At 52.4% G+C, this 25,000-nt stretch overlaps 2 protein-coding genes across 3 annotated transcripts in view; one reads left to right on the top strand and one right to left on the bottom strand.

Annotated features, from left to right (window-relative positions):
* The window catches only part of tax1bp1a (Tax1 (human T-cell leukemia virus type I) binding protein 1a), a 15,267-nt gene extending 9,247 nt beyond the window's left edge, over positions 1 to 6,020 (bottom strand). For both annotated transcript variants that reach the window (XM_036515758.1, XM_036515760.1), the window contains exons 1-4: positions 5,932 to 6,020; positions 3,041 to 3,237; positions 306 to 408; positions 1 to 160 (exon numbers count right to left, since the gene is read on the bottom strand). The exon at positions 1 to 160 is cut by the window's left edge and continues 31 nt beyond it. In XM_036515758.1, coding sequence (XP_036371651.1) covers positions 1 to 160; positions 306 to 408; positions 3,041 to 3,217 — 440 coding nt within the window. In that variant the 5' untranslated portion in view covers positions 3,218 to 3,237; positions 5,932 to 6,020. The remainder of the gene's footprint in view (positions 161 to 305; positions 409 to 3,040; positions 3,238 to 5,931) is intronic.
* Positions 6,021 to 9,067: 3,047 nt separating this feature from the next.
* The window catches only part of LOC118769300 (3-hydroxyisobutyrate dehydrogenase, mitochondrial-like), a 19,455-nt gene continuing 3,522 nt past the window's right edge, over positions 9,068 to 25,000 (top strand). The window contains exons 1-6 of the mRNA XM_036516359.1: positions 9,068 to 9,140; positions 11,312 to 11,469; positions 11,850 to 11,959; positions 12,959 to 13,080; positions 21,931 to 22,064; positions 22,535 to 22,611. Of these exons, the coding sequence (XP_036372252.1) occupies positions 9,068 to 9,140; positions 11,312 to 11,469; positions 11,850 to 11,959; positions 12,959 to 13,080; positions 21,931 to 22,064; positions 22,535 to 22,611 (674 nt within the window). The remainder of the gene's footprint in view (positions 9,141 to 11,311; positions 11,470 to 11,849; positions 11,960 to 12,958; positions 13,081 to 21,930; positions 22,065 to 22,534; positions 22,612 to 25,000) is intronic.

Here is a 25,000-nt window from a genome sequence, read left to right on the forward strand (position 1 = left end):
AGGATGTCGGAGTTGCTCTCGTCCTCGACGGTCAGCAGGTGCTCGGCCGCAGGTGTGGAGGCGCAGAAGTGGAATGGTGTGCTGGCGCCCCTGATCTCCCCTCTGTGCGTCACGTAGCAGAACTGGTAGAACTCGCCGTCGTCTTTGGGGAGGTAGTACCCTGGGACAGCAGACAGACCACCGGTGCTAGGGGTGTAGCCCTCCACCCCTCCATAACAACACAGTACAATGCAGACACCCAGCAGTAAAATAACAACATTAACGCTGTCTAACATCACCCACCTTAAAGAGCATCAGACTCTCACCTTGAAACACCACGGCCTGCGTGACGGCACCGCCCTCCGCAGAGTTTTCTGGAAAAGGTGCCCACTGGAAGGTATAATAATCCCGGGCCGTGTTCCAGCCCACCTGGAGAGAGACCACAACCTTAAAACAATGTCAACACAACCGTAAAACAACCTGAACACAACGTGAACACACGGGTCACAGCTGGGATCTGGGTGGCCCCACCCCTCAGTGTTGGTGGCAGCGTGGGACCCTGACCTGTGGACAGCCGAGGACACCCCCCCCCCCCCCCCCCACGCAGACAGAAACACGGGACATGGCTGTTTCACATGTAAAGGGAACTGCTGTGCCAGATGTCACTTCATGTGAAATGTGCACACACTTCAGAACGTACAGTGACATGTAATTATACGTGAAAATGTTATATATGAAGTGAAATGTAATTATATGATGTCTCTGTGTTGTTAAGTGAAGGCTACATCCATAACCTCAACCCTCAGCTATAAAACTGTCAAGCCTGATCATCCTCACTTCACCCTGGCAGAGCTTCAGTCTGAACATCTACACCTCTACACACACACACACACACACTCACACACTCACATGTTCACATGCATGCACGTTCACACACACTCACATGCATGCACACACTCACATATTCACACACATGCTCACACACTCACATGTTCGCATGCACATGCATACACACACCCACATGCACATGCACACATACTCACATACACACATGCACACACACTCACATGCACATGTACACATACACACATGCACACACACACACACATGCACATGCACACATACTCACATACACACATGCACACACACGCACATGCACATGTACACATACTCACATACACACATACTCACATGCACACACATGCTCACACACTCACATGTTCGCATGCACATGCACACACACTCACATGCACACATGCACACACACATCCACATGCACATACTCACATACTCACATGCACACATGCACACACACGCACACACTCACAAAAACTCTTCCACATTCCTCTCACAATGATGTCACTATTGCAGGATTACCCATGAGCACCTGGAAGCAGCCTGGGGTGTAACTGCAACACATAACTGGAACTCTTTACACCATGAGCGTTGTTTGCGTCATTAGCATTGTTAGCGAGTCATTAACAGCGAGCAGCAGACCGTCTCGCAGGCGTCCTGTAGTGTGGGCTCAGAGCTCAGAGCTCAGAGATTAGAGACAGAGTTTCTCTGTCTGTTCAGTGGGCTCCATTCCTAACAGCACAGTACAGACAGCCATCTCTGTGCAGTACAGAAACCGCAGTCATAAATCTCAATTCAGCCATTCCTTTTACAGCCATTAACCCTTTTATTTCGAGCCAGAGATGTGCTGGTTGGTCGCATTTTACCGACTACGCAGATACGTAACCATGGCAACGTGCACAGGTGATGCGTTTGCATGCCAGGCCCTCCTCTGGCTGCGTCCCGCTCACTCACCTCCCAGCAGAGGCCTCAGTGCGGCGCTCACAGCGTGGGACAGACTGCAGGGGGTCGGAGCGTGGGGGGGTTTGTCGGGCGTGGCGGGCGTGGCGGGCATGGCGGTCTCAGGCCCGCGCAGCTGCAGGTGTCTGTAGCACTCGGCAGTTTTCCACAGAGCCTGTCTGCACAGGAGCGGAGTGACGGCATAAAGTTGCGGCCGTCCATCAATCACGCGCTGGCAGCTGCGATCGGCAGGGTGCTGACAGCGTAATTACACCCTCTGTCCCAGCCGTCTCCAAGACGCCGCCGCCGACATGCCCCCAAATCCCCCAGGAGGCTCAGCACCCCTGCATCTCCCAAACGCTTCAGGTGACGCTACATCAAAGAGTCCCGCCACTTCCCAAGCCTCCTTCACCTCAAAACTCAGAGATGTGAGAGCCCGAGCATTTCCACTGTTCAACACACAGCAAACAGGCCTCCAGCAGCCCTGCTCCGGCCTGCAGCGGTGGGGGCGGCTCTGGGCCAGCAGGGGGCGACAGCACACCGCTGACGGTGCAGTGGTGTGTGCGTGAGTCACGGCGCAGGTATCCTGCTACGCGCCGAGGGCTGGGAACTCCCTGCAGCCCGGCTGTCAGCAGCCACAGATTTATGGGTCTGAGCTGTGCTTTTCCAGCGGCTCTGCAGCCCCGGACAGCCGCTCTGACGCAGGCAGAGAACTGCGCGATCGCGGCCCCCGTTCAGCCACCCTGCGGGCACGCAAACACACGCCTACCCAACGCCTCACGAAACACACTGGCTCACGCTCTGAAACGACAACACCACCTGCCAAACACCGCGCCAAGGGTGAGGAGGTGAGGAGGTGAGGTAATCTGGGGAAAACGGCACTTCCTTTAACCGTTTGATGTCTGTGGTCTCACTTTAGCAAGATTAAATCTCCATGACAGAACAGCTCCGTTCGGCTGGCAATCTGTGATGTGTAACACGTCTGATCTCACACTCCCTACTCTAGGCTGCAGGGGCAGAGGCTTATCTGGGGTTCCGGTAAAATGATGAAGGGTCTGAATGTATCACAGCTGCTCTGTCTTGATGTCCTGCTGGTGAGGGGGGGTGCAGCCCCTAGGAGAGTCACACCCCCACTGAACCACCCATCTCTACCAAACAACCACTCTGTATAACACCACCACTCCAACAGGCATGACATGCAAGTGTGTGCAGACAGAGGACAGGAGGACAGAGGAGAGATGGAGAGAGGAGAGCAGAGGCCGCTTGCCTTGAAGATGCCCACCCAGTCCCTGTGGTGGGGGGTGATGTGGTGTGTCAGGGTGTAGCGGCACTCCAACGCTGCGTTCGGCAGGAAGCTCTTCCCCACGTTCTGGAAGATCACATGAGCGAAGTTCGAGGCCTCCATGGCACCGCCGGCCAACGCCCCCTCGTGGAACAGAGCCATCCTGTCAGCAAGCGACGACCCTGCGAGGGGGGCGGGGGGAGGGGGGAGAAACTGCCCTGTCAGCCCCCCGCAGCCCGCAGGGACACAGACAGCAGGTGATAACAGCACACCTCCCACCCACTCACCCCAGCCAGCCTCCTCACTCCGCCTGCAGACGAGCGTCAGTGAACTGTGAAGCACAACGCGTTCGTAACCCTGAGAAATATCCTGCCATCGCCGTGAGCGCGTTCGTAACCCTGAGAAATATCCTGCCATCGCTGTGAAACACAGCGCGTTCGTAACCCTGAGAAATATCCTGCCATCACCGTGAAACACAGCGCGTTCGTAACCCTGAGAAATATCCTGCCATCACCGTGAAACACAGCGCGTTCGTAACCCTGAGAAATATCCTGCCATCGCCGTGAGCGCGTTCGTAACCCTGAGAAATATCCTGCCATCGCTGTGAAACACAGCGCGTTCGTAACCCTGAGAAATATCCTGCCATCACCGTGAAACACAGCGCGTTCGTAACCCTGAGAAATATCCTGCCATCACCGTGAAACACAGCGCGTTCGTAACCCTGAGAAATATCCTGCCATCACCGTGAAACACAGCGCGTTCGTAACCCTGAGAAATATCCTGCCATCACTGTGGCACTTACCTTTCATTTCCCGCCACATGCTTCTACAGCCCGCTTTGTGAATCCCTTTTAAAAATGTTAAAACCTCAATCAAAACTGTCCATGTACCTCCTTCTGCTGAGGTGAGAGAGACTGACTTTCCCAGGTCTCTCATCAGCTTGTGCGCTGCATACCTGGCACCAGTCTTATTGCCCTTCTCTGTACTTTAAGAACTGCTACACTTTTCTTAGACTCTTAGACTCTTAGCACTGTATACCTTTAATGTAACCTCATCTCATTGGAATCTTGTACTTTTTGCTCTGTATCGCTTCATCCTTTGCCTTTTTTATGGCTCTGGCATAATATGTAGATTCTCAATCGACCTTGTTCAGCTACAACAGAACAGTCTTTTCAACACTGTATGCATCCCCCCCCCCGTGAAAACATGCCTATTTCAAACACAAAGTTGACTGCAGATTCATAATGCCAGCTCACAATGACCACCACCTCCCACTGTTGGAGGTGGAGGACACATCATGCTATTGCATTTTCCACATCCTGTATTGACCCGGCCTGCATATAAAGTCAGAAAGCGTGTCCCTCTCAGCTGTGGACCCTGGGCAGCAGGTGAGAGCTGTGAACGTCCTACGCAGGTACTGCACGCACAATGGGAGCTTCCAGAGACTCCGTAATAAAGCTTATTTACATAGGCGCATATTTCCCACACAGTAAGAACAGGGTGAAGTGGGAATCACACCTCTGCCTAATATCCCAAAGCACACCTTTCTCAGGGACATTTCCATTCCTGACGTCTCCAACAGCTGTTCATTTCTGTGGCTGGTTTACATCAAACATTTTCAGCACTCCGTGCTGCACATAACAATTAACGTAGCCTGACAGGGAGAACATTTTAATGTCTTTCAACAGGTTTCACGGCTGAGGGCATGGCAGATTCCGATTAACCAAAGAGGATCGGGCACGCTCTGCTCAGCCGTTACAAAAACCCAGAGCGGTGAAGCGGGAGGTAGTGACGTAGAGATGCCCTCTTTCCTGAAGCCGCAGCGGGAAGAGCTATTCCGATCAGTAGTCATGGATCTAAGGAGGCCCAAACCAGTCCCCAAAAACCTATCGATGGAGAGGACGCCCATGACCACCTCGAGCCGAGGGGGCATAGGAACAACAACCCAGAAATTTCACTCGTTTTGAAATGAAATGCTGCAGATATCACGCCCGCTTATCACACAAAAACACTGGGACAGCTCCGCTGATTCTGCACGCTCCCCGTGTCGCAGCGTTCCCCTGTTGGTGAATCCTAAGGGACTGGACTTCAGGTCAGCAGTGCGAGGGGTCTCTCCCAGCTCGTCACCATTAAATCCCACACCCTGCTGGCCCTCATTGGCCCCGCCGCAGTGTTGACACGCTGAGTAAAAAACCGCATTTGCCTGTGCTGGTGCTGTTGGCAATACAATCTAGTATCCAAAGCCTTTCGAAGGTAGATTAGTCATCTAGGCACGGCGGCTAGCATCATCGTTGTGCATAGATTTATTACAGATTAACACACACTACACTCGGATGTTGCATCAGATCCTCACAAGATCTGGTAATTCGTAACACACGAAACTCGATAGCTGAATAGCTTGCCATTTCGCCAGCTCGCTGGCTTGCTGGAGAAAATTGGCATACAGTGCAAGCAAGCTATTGTGTACACGCTCAGAAACGCGCACAAACAGATAATTAACGCGCTGGCTAACAACTGAAACAGCCTCATCAGGATGTAGGGACTGTCACTCTGACTCCTCACGGCCAGCCGGCTAGTGAGATTAATAAGGGTTTCAATAAAGCCATTTGATGTAACAGCAAAATCAGCTCACCTATTCGGCTAGCTAACGCTTAGGTGTGTCTGTTACCCCGCTGGGTTTGACCTGAAACGAATGACACAAATCCACGCCAAATGAAAGGCGTCTGCGAGCTGCAGTGTGACCGCTCCCGCAGCGCCGCCAGCATCCTCACCGGGAGCGGTACCCAGCCGTCTCAAGGACGCGTTTCTGTTACGCCGCTGAAACAACAGCATTTACAGCAAGGACTTTGAAGAAATGAACCAGCCGCCACCCTGTACCTGTGCTGCATAAGAAACAGAATCCGCTGCAGAATTGATAAGTTATCCTCCGAAACTGTTCCTGACGCAGCTGCGCTCCTCGTCCCTCTTCCTATTATAGAGCATCAATGACGTTAGATCCGGGACCATCAGGGTCTCTCTGGCCTTATTCACTGATCCTGGATCAGGGTGAATAAGCGTTACGTTTACGGATGAGGCTAGGATTTGCGCTGGGATACTGATCTTGGATCTGCTGCAAAGGGCAGGAAGTACGCAGAGAGCTGTGCAGGTGAGACGGCCCGGGGGGGGGGGGGGGGGGGGGGGGGGTGCCGGTGGGGGGACTGTGGCACGTCTTATAGCTGCTGTCTGTATATTCAGTGATGTTCGGACATTCACGTTGTTCAGCTGACGAACGCTCTGGGTCTGCAAAATAGCGCTGTTTTCTAAGGCCGGCGAAACCCCCCTCCCACATTAGCCCAATTTGAATAGCAGATCGTCATTCATTTCTCCTGTTGTAAAAGACAGAGATTGTCTAATAGATTATTTTCATTTCCCTTTCAGTGCGCAGCCAGATGGACAGCTAACCTGGGCAGTGTGTTATAATGCTATCATCATCAGCGCTCTGTATGACATGATAACATTACAGGACCCCTGATATCCGTGTGCATTCTGGTCTCTCGTCCTGCTTGCTGCCTTCAGCGATGTGAAATGAGTGAGGTAACGCAGCACAGCGGGATACTTACAGTGGCCTCGATAACCAGCCAGGTCAGAGACACACCTGATAAACCAGGTTACAGTCTGATAAACCAGGTTACAGTCTGATAAACCAGGTTACAGTCTGATACTGATACTAAACCAGGTTACAGTCTGATAAACCAGGTTACAGTCTGATAAACCAGGTTACAGTCTGATACTGATACTAAACCAGGTTACAGTCTGATAAACCAGGTTACAGTCTGATAAACCAGGTTACAGTCTGATACTCCGCTATGCAGTGTCGGCTGCTCGGATGAGGCGACGGAAGCAAGTTCTCCTCTAAAAATCTCATTTTAAAATCTCACCTTTTTCTTTTTATGTAATTAAACATGCGTATATAAAGCTGCATTGCGTGCGTTTAGGACTCAGTTTGAGTTGAAATATTTGGCGAAATAGCGCCAACTATGGATCATATAGTATATCAAATATGTCAGATACACACCCTAACAACGTGTGGTGTCAGTGTGTGAGCGCGTGAGGGAGACATAAATGAAAGAAAAAACGAGGTACACGGTTCACAACCTCCAAGCGACACAGCAGGCTACCCAGGGAGTCACCTGGGAAGCGGAGCCTGGAGGAGACAGCTCGGAGCTGGGGGCGGCTCTGTCCGGCCCTGCAGACTGAGCTCAGTCTCCAGGGATTCATTCAGTTAAGTGTCCCTAGGAAAATAACAAAATCTCTCCGCAGCAAATAAATATTCAAAGTTCCTAGGTAGACAGGGCAAAACACATGCAGATGAAAAAGACTATATTCCACATTCACAAACAATACCAATGCCTCAGTCCACCAATAGTGGATCCTACAGCCTGTTCCAGTGCAAACAGGAACTCCAATCTCCTCAGACCCAGGTGAGGTCACGTCCCTCTAACCAGTGATGGACGACCCCCTCTAGGTGGGATGGAGCCAGGCCCAAGAGAAAAGAAAAAAATAAACCAAAAGGCAGTATAATGTAGGTGTGCTGGGTATTTCATAACAAATATAGACTCTGTTGGTCTATAGATCCCTTCCAGCATTCACAAACTTTGCTGGTGAATGTGTGTGCATGCTGGTTTCAGAAAAATACAGACTCCTTTTTTTAATACAAGCAAACTCAGAGTATCTTGAGTTGCAGAACTGATATTGACTGTAGAATCTGCTATTCTCCCACAGAATTCACCAATAACGCCATTAAATAAAGCGTTAATGGCGAGCTTAGTTGGGCCGAATGGCCTGTTCTCGTCATCATATGTTCTTATGTAATATTAATCACTCACAGTGATTTTGCCAAAGAAATGTTCCTCCAGACACACCCTCCCATGGACTCCTCAGGCTTAAAACCCACCTGTTCCGTTAATACCTGTCCCAGGTATCACACTGTGGCACTGACCTCAGATTAGTTTCAGATGGAATGAGTATGATGCTAACATTGAGTAAAATGATGTTGGGTCAGGGACACTCAGCACTTCCGTAATGAGTTAAAATGTGATTTTAATGGAGGTGATTTTGAATACAGCACTCTCAGATCAATCGGAAACTCAAAGCAGGTTTCAGATCAGACTGATCCAAGCAAATTGTCTTAACTGTTCAGATAAATACCTGTCCAATCATTTCCAAAAGTGTAAACTCTGCTTTTATTATTTGGGATTTAGGAATAGCCTAGCATTACCAGGAGCAGACTGCTTAGACCTCAGCTTTATTATTATTATTAGTAAGAGCCATGCTTTACATAACCCAAGCACTGCTATAGTCTAAATAAAAATAACTCTACTACAGCTCTGAAAGACAGTACAGCAGAAAGGTGAAGTACAGTAGTGGGCTCTGTTTGAACCACCCTTTGATCCCTGAGGCAAATATATACATCTCCTCCAAAGTAAATTATAGAAGTGCGGAAACCAGCTTTCATCTTTATGCCCCTACATTGTCTGTTGACCAAAACAGTAAACATTTGCAATAATATGCAATAATATTCTATATTTTGTTACTTATCGTCTTGTTTTTCATTTTTATTTCATTTTCATTTTATTTATAACACGCATTTATAACATATATTAGGCTATATAACTGAAGTTTAACAATCTATGAAACATTTTCAAGATAATTTTGCCCAAATTTTTCTTGCCCAAAGTGGTGTAATTTTAACTAATTAAAAAAAGACATAAAGAGTATGAACTTTGCAGGTCTGAGAAACCTGGCGTTTCGCACGCGGACTCCGCTGTCTGCGCGCTGGCGCAACAACACAGGCACGAGAGGAGCTGCTGCGCTGAGGGTGACGTCACCACAACAGGGAACAGTATTGGGTAACTGCGCAGGATGTTCCGCCTTTATTTGCCTCTCATTGGTCATATAAAACGTCACTCGCGGGTAACGCCCCCTGCCTGAGTGAAAGGCGTCACTGCGGCGGGGAGGTCAAGGGGAAGGAAGCATGGCGGCGTTATTTAAAGGGACTCGGAGCTTGTTACAAAGATGCAACCAAAAACAAGGCGACCTGACGATGGGTAACGTATTTTTACATTATTCCGAAGCCCCTCGTGTATTGGGAAGACTTAGCTAGCCATATTATGTTCTTTAGAAATGCGTTTGCTGAGAGTATCACGGAGGCTGACCGCCGGTCTGCGATTCAGATTTGAATCGTCTTGAACTGTGCCTGCTGCAGCGTTTTCTGATATTTACCTACCCAGCAGGTCTACGTATATGTTGTCCCAGTGGTCAGTCATCGGCAGTAAATCGATCCCTTTAAAACTGTTGCTGGAGCACCCTGGCCAGCAGAACGTGTTTATTAAAGGTTCGTCACGTTTCTCTCGCCACCCTTCATCCCAAATTTCTCCTGTCCTTGATGCAGCAGTGAGCTGTGACAGTCCTAGAGCGGCGTTCATGGCTGATAACGCCATTTATTTTTATTGCCAGAATTTGCCCACGTGTCTGCATGGGGGTCAGTTTAAATATGATGGACTGTCACCATTTCACGGTGAGGTAGAAGGTTCTGTATTAGCCGTAATATGAATGCTTTCCTTTAGCTGTAGACACATCCTGACTGAGTTCACAGGAATGTCAGGTTTTCAAGTATAATAATTTTCCTAAGCTCTGTTCTAAATTTGCCACCCTGGGTACACTGTGCTTTGATGTTAATATTATTTATTAATCTGTGCAGCATTATAATTGCGCTGATCATCAGTGCCATTGTCTCTTTGACATCCATATTGTCCACACCAGATTGGGACCCAACCGCTGAACTGAGTGTAGCAACACAGCTACTAAATCCCAAATAAATTCACTCATTACTAAAGAAGCTTTCTTACTACACTCCACCCCATGCCTACCCCACCCATCCATAAAACACTACATTCATTTTTACCATTCCATATGAAGTTAGCTAATGTAGCTCATAAATCTTATTTTACTCCTGACAATAAAAAAAAATCTCCAGCCTGCATCTACACAAGTTATATTTGACTCACGTTGGTAATGTGAAACCAGATAGAATGCCATTTTCCCGTGTTAACATAAGGGTTAAGAGAGCAAAGATCGCCCATTACACCCTGCAGTTTTCTGGTGCTGTATCAGTTCTTGTGTTCAGTCTGTCTCAGGAGGTCACGGTGCTGCCTTCCTTCCTATGCTGACTGTGGGTTTGTTGTTTTAAACCACACCCCCGTTGGAATGTTCATAACAAAACAAATCAGATCACTTGTAGCTTCCGCAATGTCAGAGACAGAACCTTGCGTGTAAGGCGGACAGTGACTCTCTGGTCCCTGAATCTGGGGCACAGTGATGTCGGCAGGAGGGAGCAGTACGTTTATGCATTCAAAGGTAACCTTGAACCATGTGCTTCACACCAGAAAACGGAGGTCTACTGCCAGAAATGGTCTTCATATATCATGTAAGACCCTCCATCCTGATTATCCCACAGCGTCACACTGCCACTCTCTTGCGCGTGTGATGGCCTGGTAAAGCAGGTGTCTCTGTTACAGAGTGTGTGACTGCTGCTTGCTGCTGATGGGGTGGCTCTGCTGTAGTTCCCCGTCATTATTGTTTTTAAATTTATAAGCCTCATAAGGTGGTAATGGCAGTGATACCGTTGCTCCTTGGAGTGTAATTTTGATCCTCTGGGCAGATGTGGAGGAGTGATTGTGCAATGCTGGGTGGTGTGTTTTTATGTCACGAAAGTGTGATTTCTGAGGTACAGGCTGGTTTCTCTCTCAGACTGGACGTGCTGTGTTAAAATGTGGATCTCAGGTTCTCTCAGGTGTCCCCTCTCTCTGAGCTTTTCTACACTTTGCACACCTCAGTTAGAGCACAGAGTGCAGGTGACCGCAGAACACCTCCAAATAACATTCCAGACATTTTAACTGGAATCTGTGATGATAAAAATGTTTTTAAATCTCATGTGTCATGTAGTTTGCATGTTTGATACCCACAGAAATGTGCAGAATGAGCTCATTTACTGATGACTCGCGTGCTGAAAGCACTTTATTCCTTCATCTTCCCCCCTTTTTGCTGCATTTGGAGTCGCTGCTTGTATGATGCGGAGCTCGTTCTCACACATCCCGCTCCTGCTGGAGTCCTATTCACTCAGATGCAGCTGTGTAACAGGAACGCTGTATAATGCTGTGTAACAGATGTTGTGTAATGCCATGTAACATTAATGCTGTGTAACGCTGTGGCTCTGTAGTCTGCAGGACGATGGCATCTAAGACCCCCGTGGGTTTTATCGGGCTGGGGAACATGGGAACACCGATGGCTCAGAACCTGCTGAAGAGCGGCTACCCCATCATCGCCACTGACCTCTTTCCCGAATCCGGCAAGGAGCTGCAGGACCTGGGAGCGCAGGCAGGGACTGTCCCCCTGCACACACACCAAAACACGCACGCACCAAAACGCACACACACCAAAACACGCACGCACCAAAACACACACACAGACACTCTCTCACACACGCACACACCAAAACACACACACAGACACTCTCTCACACACGCACACACCAAAACACATACACGCGCTCACACGCACACGCATTCACACATGCACTGACATTAATGAGCTGGAGTCTCTGCAACTCTTAGCAGAGGTTTTTGCGTATGGGAGGCGTCTAACACTGTAAAGCTGAAACGGGCTCTCCTGGCCACGGCAGCTGTGTGGTGGTTGTTTTGTGGGGTTCCTCTCTGCGGTGCGCCCTGACCCCCAGCCTGTCCCTGCTGTGCCCCCAGATCCTGGACTCCCCGGCAGACGTGGCAGACAAGGCTGATCGCATCATCACCATGCTCCCCTCCAGCCCCAACGTGATTGAGGCCTACACCGGCCCCAACGGCATTCTCAAGTGCGCAGCTGAGAGTTAGGCCTCGCTCTGCACCCCCTCTCTCCCTCCCTCCCTCCCTCCCTCAGTCTCCTCTTTCTCTCTTTCTACCTGCTGTCCTGCTCCATTTGCTTCAGGTCTGTGGTGCTTTATTGGCAGGACAAACATGAAGCGGTGATATGAATATTATATCTCAGTGTAGCGGTGTAGAATAGAATAAAGCATGTATACGTACAGGGAAGCAGGGATATATTACATGTAGCATATACACACATGCATGCAAATATGCTTTAGTATGTACCAGAGGGTGGAAAAAGGTGAATCTGATAAGCAACATATTAACAATTAAGCAACAGTTACATGAAAGAGTAAATGTAAGTGAAGAGGATCTCGACTCGTGACACTGCTTGTGGAGCTTTGGGCCCCCCTCTTAGCATGACTGACATTTTCCCCATGTCAGCTTTTTTTTAATGAATACATCTCTTGTTTGGGAGAAATTATTACATTTTAAACCTCAGTTTTAAACCACCTAATCCTCTGTGTGTCGGCTTCATCTTCCCTGGCTAGTCAGGGTTGCTTATATCGGCCTTTTCTCTCACTCTTTCACACTCTCTCCCTCCATCCGAAATATTCTGCATCCCCAAAAGATCGATTTTCTCAACACTTTTGTGGCCGAGTGAAAATGGTGCTCTGTTTGTTCCATATGGTCACCGTTAGGGGCTGGATGTTGCTGGTTCTAAGATGCCAGCTGTCATCTGGGGTCAGTGTGGGGGGGGGGGGGGTGGGTCAGTGTGGGGGGAAGTTTCTTAAAGGCCACAGCAGTGTCTGTGTTTCTGATGTACTTTCAGTGTTTTCATTTTCTTCCTCTCTCTCTACCTCTCATTCTCTCTTTCTCTCTCTCTCCCTCTTTGTTTCCCTCCTTTTCTCTCTCTGTCTCTCTCTCTCTCTCTCTCTGTCTCTCTCTCTCTCTCTACCTCTCATTCTCTCTTTCTCTCTCTCTCTCTCTGTCTCTGTCTCTCACAGGAAGGTGAAGAAAGGCACTCTCCTCATTGACTCCAGCACCATCGATCCCTCTGTTGCCAAGGAGATGGCAGTGGCGTCAGAGAAAATGGGGGCAGTGTTTATGGATGCGCCGGTATCAGGGGGTGAGTGTTCTCAGAAACCACACTGCCCCCTACTGACCACTGCTCCACACTGCCCCCTACTGACCACTGCCCCACACTGCCCCCTACTGACCACTGCTCCACACTGCTCCACACAGCTCCACACTGCCCCCTACTGACCACTGCCCCACACTGCCCCACACTGCCCCACACTGCCCCACACTGCCCCACACTGCTCCACACTGCTCCACACTGCCCCACACTGCCCCACACTGCCCCACACTGCTCCACACTGCCCCCTACTGACCGCTGCTCCACACTGCACCACACTGCCCCCTACTGACCGCTGCTCCACACTGCCCCACACTGCCCCACACTGCCCCACACTGCCCCACACTGCCCCACACTGCTCCACACTGCCCCACACTGCCCCCTACTGACCACTGCTCCACACTGCCCCACACTGCCCCCTACTGACCACTGCTCCACACTGCCCCACACTGCCCCACACTGCCCCACACTGCTCCACACTGCCCCACACTGCCCCACACTGCCCCACACTGCTCCACACTGCTCCACACAGCCCCACACTGCCCCACACTGCTCCACACTGCTCCACACTGCTCCACACTGCTCCTCACTGCTCCTCACTGCCCCACACTGCCCCACACAGCCCCACACAGCTCCACACTGCTCCTCACTGCTCCTCACTGCTCCTCACTGCCCCACACTGCCCCACACTGCCCCACACTGCCCCACACTGCTCCTCACTGCTCCTCACTGCCCCACACTGCCCCACACTGCCCCACACTGCCCCACACTGCTCCACACTGCTCCACACTGCTCCACACTGCCCCACACTGCTCCACACAGCCCCACACTGCTCCACACTGCTCCACACAGCCCCTCACTGCTCCTCACTGCTCCTCACTGCCCCACACTGCCCCACACTGCCCCACACTGCCCCACACTGCTCCACACTGCCCCACACTGCTCCACACTGCCCCACACTGCTCCACACTGCTCCACACTGCTCCACACTGCCCCACACTGCCCCACACTGCTCCACACTGCTCCACACTGCCCCCTACTGACCGCTGCTCCACACTGCACCACACTGCCCCCTACTGACCACTGCCCCACACTGCCCCACACTGCCCCACACAGCCCCACACTGCTCCACACTGCCCCACACTGCCCCACACTGCCCCACACTGCTCCACACTGCTCCACACTGCCCCACACTGCCCCACACTGCCCCACACTGCTCCACACTGCCCCACACTGCCCCCTACTGACCACTGCCCCACACTGCCCCACACTGCCCCACACTGCCCCACACTGCCCCACACTGCCCCACACTGCCCCACACTGCTCCACACTGCCCCCTACTGACCACTGCCCCACACTGCTCCACACTGCCCCCTACTGACCACTGCCCCACACTGCTCCACACTGCCCCACACTGCCCCACACTGTCTCACACTGTCTCACACTGCTCCACACTGCTCAGTGGATTATGTTAGTTTTTAGAGCAGAGTTTATTGTGTGGGTTGCATTGTAAAGGTCTTGCTGTCATCTTGTTGACAGTGCACAGGATCACAGGCTCTGAATGGCTTGAGCCGTAATGGCGTATCATGTGTCACTGTGTTTCATACAGAAAGAGCCGTAGCAACGCACCGTCTCTCTCTGCCTTTCATGTGGTGAAAGCCTCATAAACCGAGAGCAAAGCTTTACTGCTGTGGGGCTGAATGCAGGGGAGAGCAAATGAGAGAGACTCCAATAAAACCCTCTCCCTGCAGCAGACACTCAATCACTCACACACACTCACTCACTCACACACACATTCACTCACACTCACACACTCACACACACTCACTCACTCACTCACTCACACACTCACTCACTCACACACACATTCACTCACACTCACACACACTCACTCACTCACTCACTCTCCCATTCACTCACTCACACTCAATCACTCACACACACTCACTCACTCACTCACTCACTCACTCACTCACACACTCACACACTCACTCACACACTCACTCACTCACCCATTCACTCACTCACACACTCACTCACTCACACACTCACTCACACAGACACACATTCACTCACACTGACACACACACACACTCACTCACTCACTCACTCTCCCATTCACTCACTCACACACTCACTCACTCACACACACATTCACTCACACTCACACACACACACACACTCACTCACTCACTCACAGACACACTCACTCACTCACTCACAGACACACTCACTCACTCACTCACTCACTCACTCACCCACCCATTCACTCGCTCACACAGACACACTCACTCACTCACCCATTCACTCACTCACACAGACACACACACACTCTCACTGCAGCAGACACAGACAGACAGTTTCCCATCGAGAGTCTGGTGCTGGGAGAGTCCTGGGCTGCTGTCTGAAGTGAGTGCAGCGTCCAGCAGAGATTTGGGTCAGTTTTGGGCCTGAGAGGGAGAGTGGTTTACCCCCCCCCTCCCCAACATAGGACCACCAGCACACCCATAAACCACCCTCAGGTGCATCTGAAACCTGCCCCTGCTGCTACAGTTGGCTCACATGGCCTGTCATGCTTAACCAGCACACTCCCCATTGGCTGGGATCACTCTGTCATAGAGCAGCGTGCAGATTCACACTGGAGAGTGTTAAAAATCAGCAGATTGACACTGCGTCGTGTTAATGATCAGAGTACAGGTTTACGTCTGGCAGTGTTCACAAACATGCTGTTTAGTGTTGATATTCAGGGAGTGCAGTTTTAGACAGGAGCATGTGCAGTGTGTGTACTGACCAGGAGGTGGTGCTGAAAACCAACAGCTCTCCCTCAGAAGAGGCCACACACACACACACGCACACACACAGTCTCTACAGATACGAGTATGTGAGAGATAGTGGCAGTATGTTTGTGTGGGTATCATTCTGTGGGACAGACTGACTGCCTATCAACTACAGTAATGTCACACACACACACTCACACACACACTCACACTCTCACTCTCACTCTCACTCACACTCTCACTCTCACACACACTCTCACACACACTCTCACACACACTCTCACACACACTCTCACACACACTCTCACACACACTCTCACACACACTCTCACACACACTCTCACTCACACTCTCACTCACACTCTCACTCACACTCTCACACACACTTTCACACACACTCTCACACACACACACGTACATGCACAATGTTGTTTGGACTAAGGTTGTAGTTGATGATGTTTGATGGATGGTGTGTTGAATACTTTACACTTCTTGTCAGTTGTCTGCTGTATTGATTAGTAGAACTCCAGGGTTAGATGCTTTTCCAGCTTATTTTTAGTCATTTGTGCCTCTTAAATTAAATATATAGACTTGGTTTAAATTGAACTACAAATTCTTTTTATTTGAGTTCAAGCCGACACACACTCTTGTGTGAGAGTTTACAGCAGGTTCACTCTATCTGCTGCAGCATTTCCAGGGCTCAAAGGGTTAAACACAAGTTCAGGACTGCATCTACCTTTACAGAATGTTGCCTCTCCGTTTAGGGAATGTTGCGTCTGCATTTGCAGACGGTTGCATCTGTGTTCGTTTATGACTGAAGCGTAGCTGGTGAAAGGTTTCACTCTGTGAGGGAGCAGACTGTTTGGGCTTTTTAATTTAGATTTTCTTTTAATATGAATTTTCTGCTGTTTTTCTGTGGTGCGTAAAACAATAACGCTGGCTCTGGGCTGCTCGTGCGTCAGCGGGGTTTGGCTCGCTCTCTGACGGAGCGGCACGGTTCTGATCTGGGTTCCGCGTCGGTCATAACAAACCCGTAAAGGCTGTCCCGGACTGACCGGGCCGGCGGAACGCAGCCGGGCCCAGCCCAGCCGGGCCCAGTCCGGCTCGCACGCATTATTCACCATAAAATGCGCGTCTGTGCCATTAAAGCCTGCCACATGCGACAGCACCCACAACAAACCCCGAGTGACGTCACTGCGCCGGGTGCTGGCACCGCCGGGTAAAAATAGACGCTAACGAGCTCCAGGGTCGTTAACAGTAATTATGCCTGATTCCTGCGCCGTGGAGGGTGTCTGCGATGCAGAACAGGAGTTTGCAGTACATGTGGATATTACAGTTTCAGCAGCCGCTGTGGAGTTACTCACAGGTGTGTGTCTGATGTGTGCGTGTGAGTGTGTGTGAATGAGTGTGTTCAACACAGGGGAGGCCGTTTGGTGTAGGAGTGTGTGAGTGGGTGAGTTTAACACACATGGCCATTCCTGATGAGAGCAGAAGCCGCTTCAGATCTCAGGCCAGCCCGGTTCTTCTCATTCCCCATTGACTGTCCCTCCCCACACCTGTGTCTTCCTCAGGTAGAGCTGGGAGAGTGCTGGGGTGTCGGGTTTGGGCTCAGGAGTATGCTGGGGTGTCGGGTTTGGGCTCAGGAGTATGCTGGAGTGTCGGGTTGGTGTCGGTGTTGGGGTTTAGGGTTATGTTGGATTGAGTGTTAGCATTGGGCTGGGGTTTAAAGTTCTGTTAGGACTGTGTTTGGTTGAGGTTTAGGGTTGGGTTGATGTTGGGGTTTTTGGTGGAGGTTTGGAGGGGGGTTAGATAGGATGGTGGTTTGGAGCTGTCGTGGTGATGAGGTTGGCATGGCAACGCTGTGATGAGTGGCAGTTCACTAGCAGTAATGGGACAGGCTGCAGTAAATGAATTAGCATGACAAGGAGGCGTCTGGAGGCGCCCAGCGCAGCAGCTGGGGGGCTGGCCTCTCGCCCCCCCAAAACCCCGCACCCGCCACCCCCACCCTGCCTGTCAGCTGCTGTCCTGCCTCATGCCCTACTGAGCCTGTCAATCAAGTGTCCGCAGGCCCCACCCCCTTTTTTCCCTTCACTCAAAGCCTTTTCAAACACAGAAGTATGACCTCCTTACCTACAGCATTCAGGCAACGTTGTCACAGCAGTGGAGCAACATACTCTAACAGAGAGACTGGCTCAGTGACTCAGTGACTGTGTTCAGCAGTGGTCATTGGGGTTATGCAGGTTCTGCTGCTCCCGGGAACATCCCAGCTCATCAGCTGGTCTCTGCCCTGCAGGGGTGAGGGGTGAGGGGCGATGCCCAGATCGGCCCAAATAAAGCTCTTCTCTGTAGCGTGTTTGTGCCTTTCCCACAGCGAGCTCAGGGTCCTGCGAGCACGCAGCGCGGTCAGGGAGAGAGCGCGGCGCGGTCAGGGAGAGAGCTCGGCGCGGTCAGGGAGAGAGCGCGGCGCGGTCAGGGAGAGAGCGCGGGAGAGCGCGGAGCGGTCAGGGAGAGAGCGCGGGAGAGCGCGGAGCGGTCAGGGAGAGAGCGCGGGAGAGCGCGGAGCGGTCAGGGAGAGAGCGCGGGAGAGCGCGGAGCGGTCAGGGAGAGAGCGCGAGAGAGCGCGGAGCGGTCAGGGAGAGAGCGCGAGAGAGCGCGGAGCGGTCAGGGAGAGAGCGCGGGAGAGCGCGGAGCGGTCAGGGAGAGAGCGCGGGAGAGCGCGGAGCGGTCAGGGAGAGAGCGCGAGAGAGCGCGGAGCGGTCAGGGAGAGAGCGCGAGAGAGCGCGGAGCGGTCAGGGAGAGAGCGCTGAGCGGTCAGGGAGAGAGCTCGGAGCGGTCAGGGAGAGAGCGCTGAGCGGTCAGGGAGAGAGCGCTGAGCGGTCAGGGAGAGAGCTCGGAGCGGTCAGGGAGAGAGCTCGGAGCGGTCAGGGAGAGCATGCGGAGCGGTCAGGGAGAGAGCGCGGAGCGGTCAGGGAGAGCATGCGGAGCGGTCAAGGAGAGAGCGCGGGAGAGCTCGGAGCGGTCAGGGAGAGAGCGCGGCGCGGTCAGGGAGACCCAGTCTACTTTAGCTTGCCGCGCAGTGTTAGCCGTCTGGCACGCTCACTGTTGAAAGGGCTTTTTTTGTTTTATGTGCGTGTGATTTGGTGATGGAGAAAGTTTTGTGTTTTTTTTCTGGTTTTTTGGTTTTCTTTTTTTTTTTTTTAATCCGTTGGAAATTTATTAAGCTTGTTTGGGTTTTTAATTTGTTTGAGAAAATATCTCCCCTTCGGCGTAATTATAAGGTTGCAGTGCTTTGCGAGGCTGTAAAGCTCGAGCCGTTCGCTGTGCTCCGTGTGTGCAGCACCAGCGGAATGCTGCGTACCGCGCCGTTTTCGTGGGAACAGCACGACGAGCGCGGTCTCATCAGTGCCGGAGTCACTGGGAGCCCACCGTCCCACCCCCCGCCGCCGACCTCCACATTGGGAGGAGAACCAGCCCAGTATCTGCTCACAGTCACTGAAGAACATTCCCGTTGTGTGAAAGGAGCCTCCTCGGATCCATGGCGGTTTCCGCTGCTCTGACGAAGTCAGGAGGTCAGGGCTGGAACAGGGCCGGGCCAGTGCCCTGCGTTCAGACGCGCCGGTGCCCCGCGTTCAGACGGTCCTTCAGTCCCACGCTGCAGCTGGTGCTTCCGGCCTGCACTCCAGGGCCAGCACAGCACAGGACTCAAAATGTGAGCACTGGGATGAGGAAATGGAGCCAGCTCCGTGTACACAAACGGCCAACAACTGATCCAGGATCACCTTAATGGGCCCTGACCCCCCCCAACGCTGTGAAGGAAGCGGTCTCAGACCGGAGGTGCGTAGGGGCAGCGTATTGCGTCTGCAGGCGCGTCGCTGGGTGTCAGCTGCCCCCGCTCCCCTAGGGGGTGCTGTTGGTGATGTTATGGTAATGAAGCCGTGGTGTCAGGCGGTGCTGCTCGGTTCATTAGAATTCCTCTTTAATCCGTCAACGCCAGCGAAGCGGCAAGTCTGTGCACTGCAGATCTCTCCTGCGCGCCGCTATGCTAATGCGCTATTGTGTTTCTGTGCCTCGTCCTCCATCACGCCTGCAGCCTCTGTACCGACCCGCAGCAGCGTAAGCGCTGATTATGGGTGATTACTTCATCTGCGTGCCGTCGGCAGGAGCGGGCGGGGCCGGGGGCCGGGGGTGAGGGCGGGGCCGGGGGCGAGGGCGGGGCCTCCAGATGCTCTCTGCTGCACCTGAAGTCTGACCACCATCGATGGCCACTGTGGTCATTGATGTTCTCTGCGCTGTCATTGGCTGACCTGAGGAGATGGGTGCCACGCTGTGGGTTACTGGCTGCTGTAAGAGCTCTGTGCTGTGGGTTACTGGCTGCTGTAAGAGCTCTGTGCTGTGGGTTACTGGCTGCTGTAAGAGCTCTGTGCTGTGGGTTACTGGCTGCTGTAAGAGCTCTGTGCTGTGGGTTACTGGCTGCTGTAAGAGCTCTGTGCTGTGGGTTACTGGCTGCTGTAAGAGGTTTTACTTCTCTCTCCATCATCCTGTCCTGTTTTCTCTTCCCTTCTCTCATCCCCACTCTATCCTCTCTCTGCCCTCTCTCCTCCCTCTGTTCCCTCTCTTTCCTGCCCCCCCCGGCCCTGTTTACCTGATCACCCCACTCTCACTGCCAGAATCCAGCAGACCCCCTGTGCCCTCTCCCTCCCCCAGCCCAGCCCCCCCTCTCTCTCCCCCATGCGGGGGCTATCTGAATTCTGGCCATGCTAATTAGCGTAGCGGCTGTCAGTGGCTGTGATGTGCTGGCGGGTGTGTGTGCAGGTCATTATGGGTAAATAATGAGGCTTCAGCAGCCACAGATGGACCACTGCACCGTCTCAGGACTGCCCCCCCCCATGCACCACACCCCCCCAAACAAAAGCCCACATCCCAACACCCCACCTGGTACTGTTGTTTAGGCGTTTGACATGCTACGCTAATCCACTCTTAATTATTAACAGTAGCATCATTAGCTCCTCAAATTGAGCTCCTCCCCATGAACCATGTAATGCAGTATAACACAAACAGGATGTGTAACGCGGTATAACACAAACAGGACGTGTAACGCGGTATAACACAAACAGGATGTGTAATGCGGTATAAATGCAGTGTATTGAAGGTGAAGACTCTGGAGTGTGTCTGTTCTAGCCGATCGCAGGCCGGTGTTTTTCGCTCTGATGCTGTGCGGCTCTCTCTCTCTCTCTCTCTCTCTCTCTCTCTCTCTCTCTCTCTCTCTCTCTCTCTCTCTCTCTCTCTCTCTCTCTCTCTCTCTCTCTCTCTCTCTCTCTCTGGCCCCTGGCCGGGCTCAGACCCCACCCCTGTGCCACTGCGCAGGCATGTGTGCGGCCATCTCTCTGTGTCAGCAGGACCCCCCGGGGGCGATGGCGACCGTGTGCTGGTAAAACATGGCACGCTCCTAACGCAGTCCTCCACGGCCCCACCCCTCCGAAACGCTGCTAATTGAACATGATAAAGTATAAAGTTAATTACCCCACCGGCCGCTCCGCCCCCCCCTCAGGCACAGCTGCCGCACACCGGCACAAAGGGACATCCCTCCCCCGGGGGTCGTGTGGAGAGGGATTAGAACAATCAGCTTTTAAAGATCTCACTACCACACCAGGGTGCTCAGAGAGTTTAACAAATTAAGTGATTTACAGATGATCATATGGCCTGCCCTGTTAACAGAAGCACACACACACACACACACACACCCCCCCCCCCCCCCCCCCGCAGGAACACAGGGACACACACACAGGCAAACATAGAAAAACACACATACACACAGGCATTTATTTACACAACTGTATCGAATGAGGTGTTATTTCAATAATATATAATAATATATAATATAGATGTAATATGTACATGTAGAATAATATGTAACATATGTGTTGTGTGTGAACTGTTAATCTTCTGCTGATCTTTCTTGATGTGTTTCTGGTTGTGTTTGGAGAGAGTGTGTATTCATTCTGACACTGGCAGACCGCTGTAGCTGGTACAGTGTTTGAGTTCCCTCTCGCCCCCTGTTGGCCAGGTGTGGGCGCAGCCAGTCTGGCAAAGCTCACCTTCATGGTGGGGGGGGTCGAGCAGGAGTTCACTGCTGCCAAGGAACTTCTGGGCTGCATGGGGGCCAACGTGGTGTACTGCGGCCAAGTCGGAACAGGACAGGTACGGCCACTGCACACACACCTGTACTACACACCTGTATATATACACACACCTGTATATATATATACGCATCTGTACTGCATGTACACACATATATACTACACAACTGTATACATATAAACACTTGTACATATGAAATATATATTTTATATATTGAAAACACACACAAATACTACATTTTACTCTTGCTACACATCTCTTAGCTTTGTTTACAGTATTATTGTAAGTATCTGTGTGTTCAGTGTGTGTCTCTTACTGTGAGTATCTGTGTGCTTTGTGTATGTGTGTGTGTGTGTGTTACTGTGAGTATCTATGTGCTTAGGGTGTATGTGTGTGTGTTACTGTGAGTATCTGTGTGCTTAGGGTGTATGTGTGTGTGTTACTGTGAGTATCTGTGTGCTTAGGGTGTATGTGTGTGTGTTACTGTGAGTATCTGTGTGCTTAGGGTGTGTGTCTGTGATTCTCTGCAGGCAGCAAAGATCTGCAACAACATGCTTCTGGCAATCGGCATGATCGGCACCGCAGAGACCATGAACCTGGGGATCAGGTAGAGCTCGCCTGGAATCGCCTGTGCTCTGTGCTCCGTGTTTTTCTCATGACCCTCCACATGAAATGTCACATGAACATCAACGTTTCTCCTCCTGGCGCACATGGTTACAGATCTGTACAACAGCGATGTCAGGATCATTATGAAAGCGGTTTCCTTTTTCCAGCCAGTATGGTTCAGGTTTTCCCTCTGGCTGCTTGACCTGGGCTTCCGATGCTGTCTGTAACCATGACGATTTCAGACAAGAGTGGTCCTGTTTCTGCAGGTTCTGAGCGTCTCTGTGCCTCTGAGTCAGAGTGCCGCCAGAGCCCTTAGCATGGCGGGCTCTCTGTGCCTCATGGCGGGCTCTCTGTGCCTCATGGCGGGCTCTCTGTGCCTCAGCATGGCGGGCTCTCTGTGCCTCATGGCGGGCTCTCTGTGCCTCATGGCGGGCTCTCTGTGCCTCATGGCGGGCTCTCTGTGCCTCAGCATGGCGGGCTCTCTGTGCCTCAGCATGGCGGGCTCTCTGTGCCTCATGGCGGGCTCTCTGTGCCTCAGCGTGGCAGGCTACGTTACAGTGTAAAACATGCAGTATTACAGCAGGACATGCCGTGTTACAGGAGCATATTTAACATGCCGTGTTACAGGAACATATTTAACATGCCGTGTTACAGGAACATATTTAACATGCCGTGTTACAGGAGCATATTTAACGTGTTACAGGAGCATATGTAACATGCCGTGTTACAGGAACATATTTAACATGCCGTTTTACAGGAGAATATGTAACATGCCGTGTTACAGGAGCATATTTAACGTGTTACAGGAGCATATGTAACATGCTGTGTTAGTGCCGCTTGGCTGGGTGGGGTGGCTTGGGGGTGATTTATGGGGTCTTGGCTGCGGGGGGAGCGCTGGCGGCAGCAGCATAAATCGCCTGGCGGCCGGCGCTCTGAGAGATGGGCACATTAAGCGCCGCTCCGCAGATTTATATCCACAACTCTCCGCAGGTCTTTGCTCCCTGCGCTGCTCCCGTCCCGAGGGGAGGGGGGGGGGGCGGCTGGTTTTGGGTGTCAGTTTGGGGCAGCATGTAGCTGAGGCTGGACATCACCTGCCTGACCCACCTGTGAGCCGTCAGAAGGCTCTGCAGCAGAGCGTAACGCTAACACTCATACAGCCTTCCTCTCAGAGCATCATGGGTACACTCTATCCTCACCACCTCTGTGATGAGTCTATTGCAGCGCTGTCTGTGGGCGGAGTCCAGCCGTGGGGCGGGGTATGTGGCCGCGGGGTAGGGCGTTCATTTCAGCTGTCGGGGTGCTGACCCCTTGCTCCGGCGCGGGCAGCTGTAGTTTATGGTAGGAAGTGACAGCCGTGACGGGCTGCTCCATCACAGCACGGAGCCACACACTCCACAGGACTGCGATTCCCAGAAGCAGTTGCAGCTCCACAGATTAACGGCTTGCTGGGTCTCTGTCGCCGTAACGATCCGCATGCGCTCGGGCGCTCCACAGGCAGAGCCAGTGTGACCATGTGAGAGATGCTGGCTGCATCGCTTTTCTATCATCTGCCGTTTTGGTGCTTTTCGCTCTCTCATGAGTCAGTGATTAAACCTGAAAAAGGCAACCTGCACACTCACACATACTCAGATGTGCTTTTAAAACATCATTTCTGCTTCATGATTAAAAGTTATAAAAAAGATTTTGACATTCCCAGAAGTCCCTGCGTTTTGAGCCATGGGGGCAGGAGGTGCGGGCGGGGTGTGGGAGCGTAAGGCAGTCTGCAGTGAGATTTGCTGGGCTGGACGCACAGTGTTCCCGCGGTGCGGGGGGGCGGGGGGGCGGGGGGCGGGGCTGATTACTGTAAGCGTGTGTGCAGGTTGGGCGGTGCGGGGGGGGGGCGGGGCTGATTACTGTAAGCGTGTGTGCAGGTTGGGCGGTGCGGGGGGGGCGGGGGGGCGGGGCTGATTACTGTAAGCGTGTGTGCAGGTTGGGCGGTGCGGGGGGGGGGGGGGGGCTGATTACTGTAAGCGTGTGTGCAGGTTGGGCGGTGCGGGCGGGGCGGGGGGGCGGGGGGGGCGGGGCTGATTACTGTAAGCGTGTGTGCAGGTTGGGCGGTGCGGGGGGGGGGCGGGGCTGATTACTGTAAGCGTGTGTGCAGGTTGGGCGGTGCGGGCGGGGCGGGCGGGGCGGGGGGGCGGGGGGGCGGGGCTGATTACTGTAAGCGTGTGTGCAGGTTGGTCCTGCTGCTTCCTGTGTTTTTAGTTGTTCCAAGCTGGAGGGTTGTTATGGCAGATTGGCAGGGGCCGGGGGGGGGTTTGGTAACAGGGGGTAGGAGGCCGGGGGGGGGGGTTTGGTAACAGGGGGTAGGAGGCCGGGGGGGGGGTTTGGTAACAGGGGGTAGGAGGCCG

Source organism: Megalops cyprinoides, chromosome 21, assembly GCF_013368585.1.
Source record: "Megalops cyprinoides isolate fMegCyp1 chromosome 21, fMegCyp1.pri, whole genome shotgun sequence".
NCBI lineage: Eukaryota > Metazoa > Chordata > Actinopteri > Elopiformes > Megalopidae > Megalops > Megalops cyprinoides.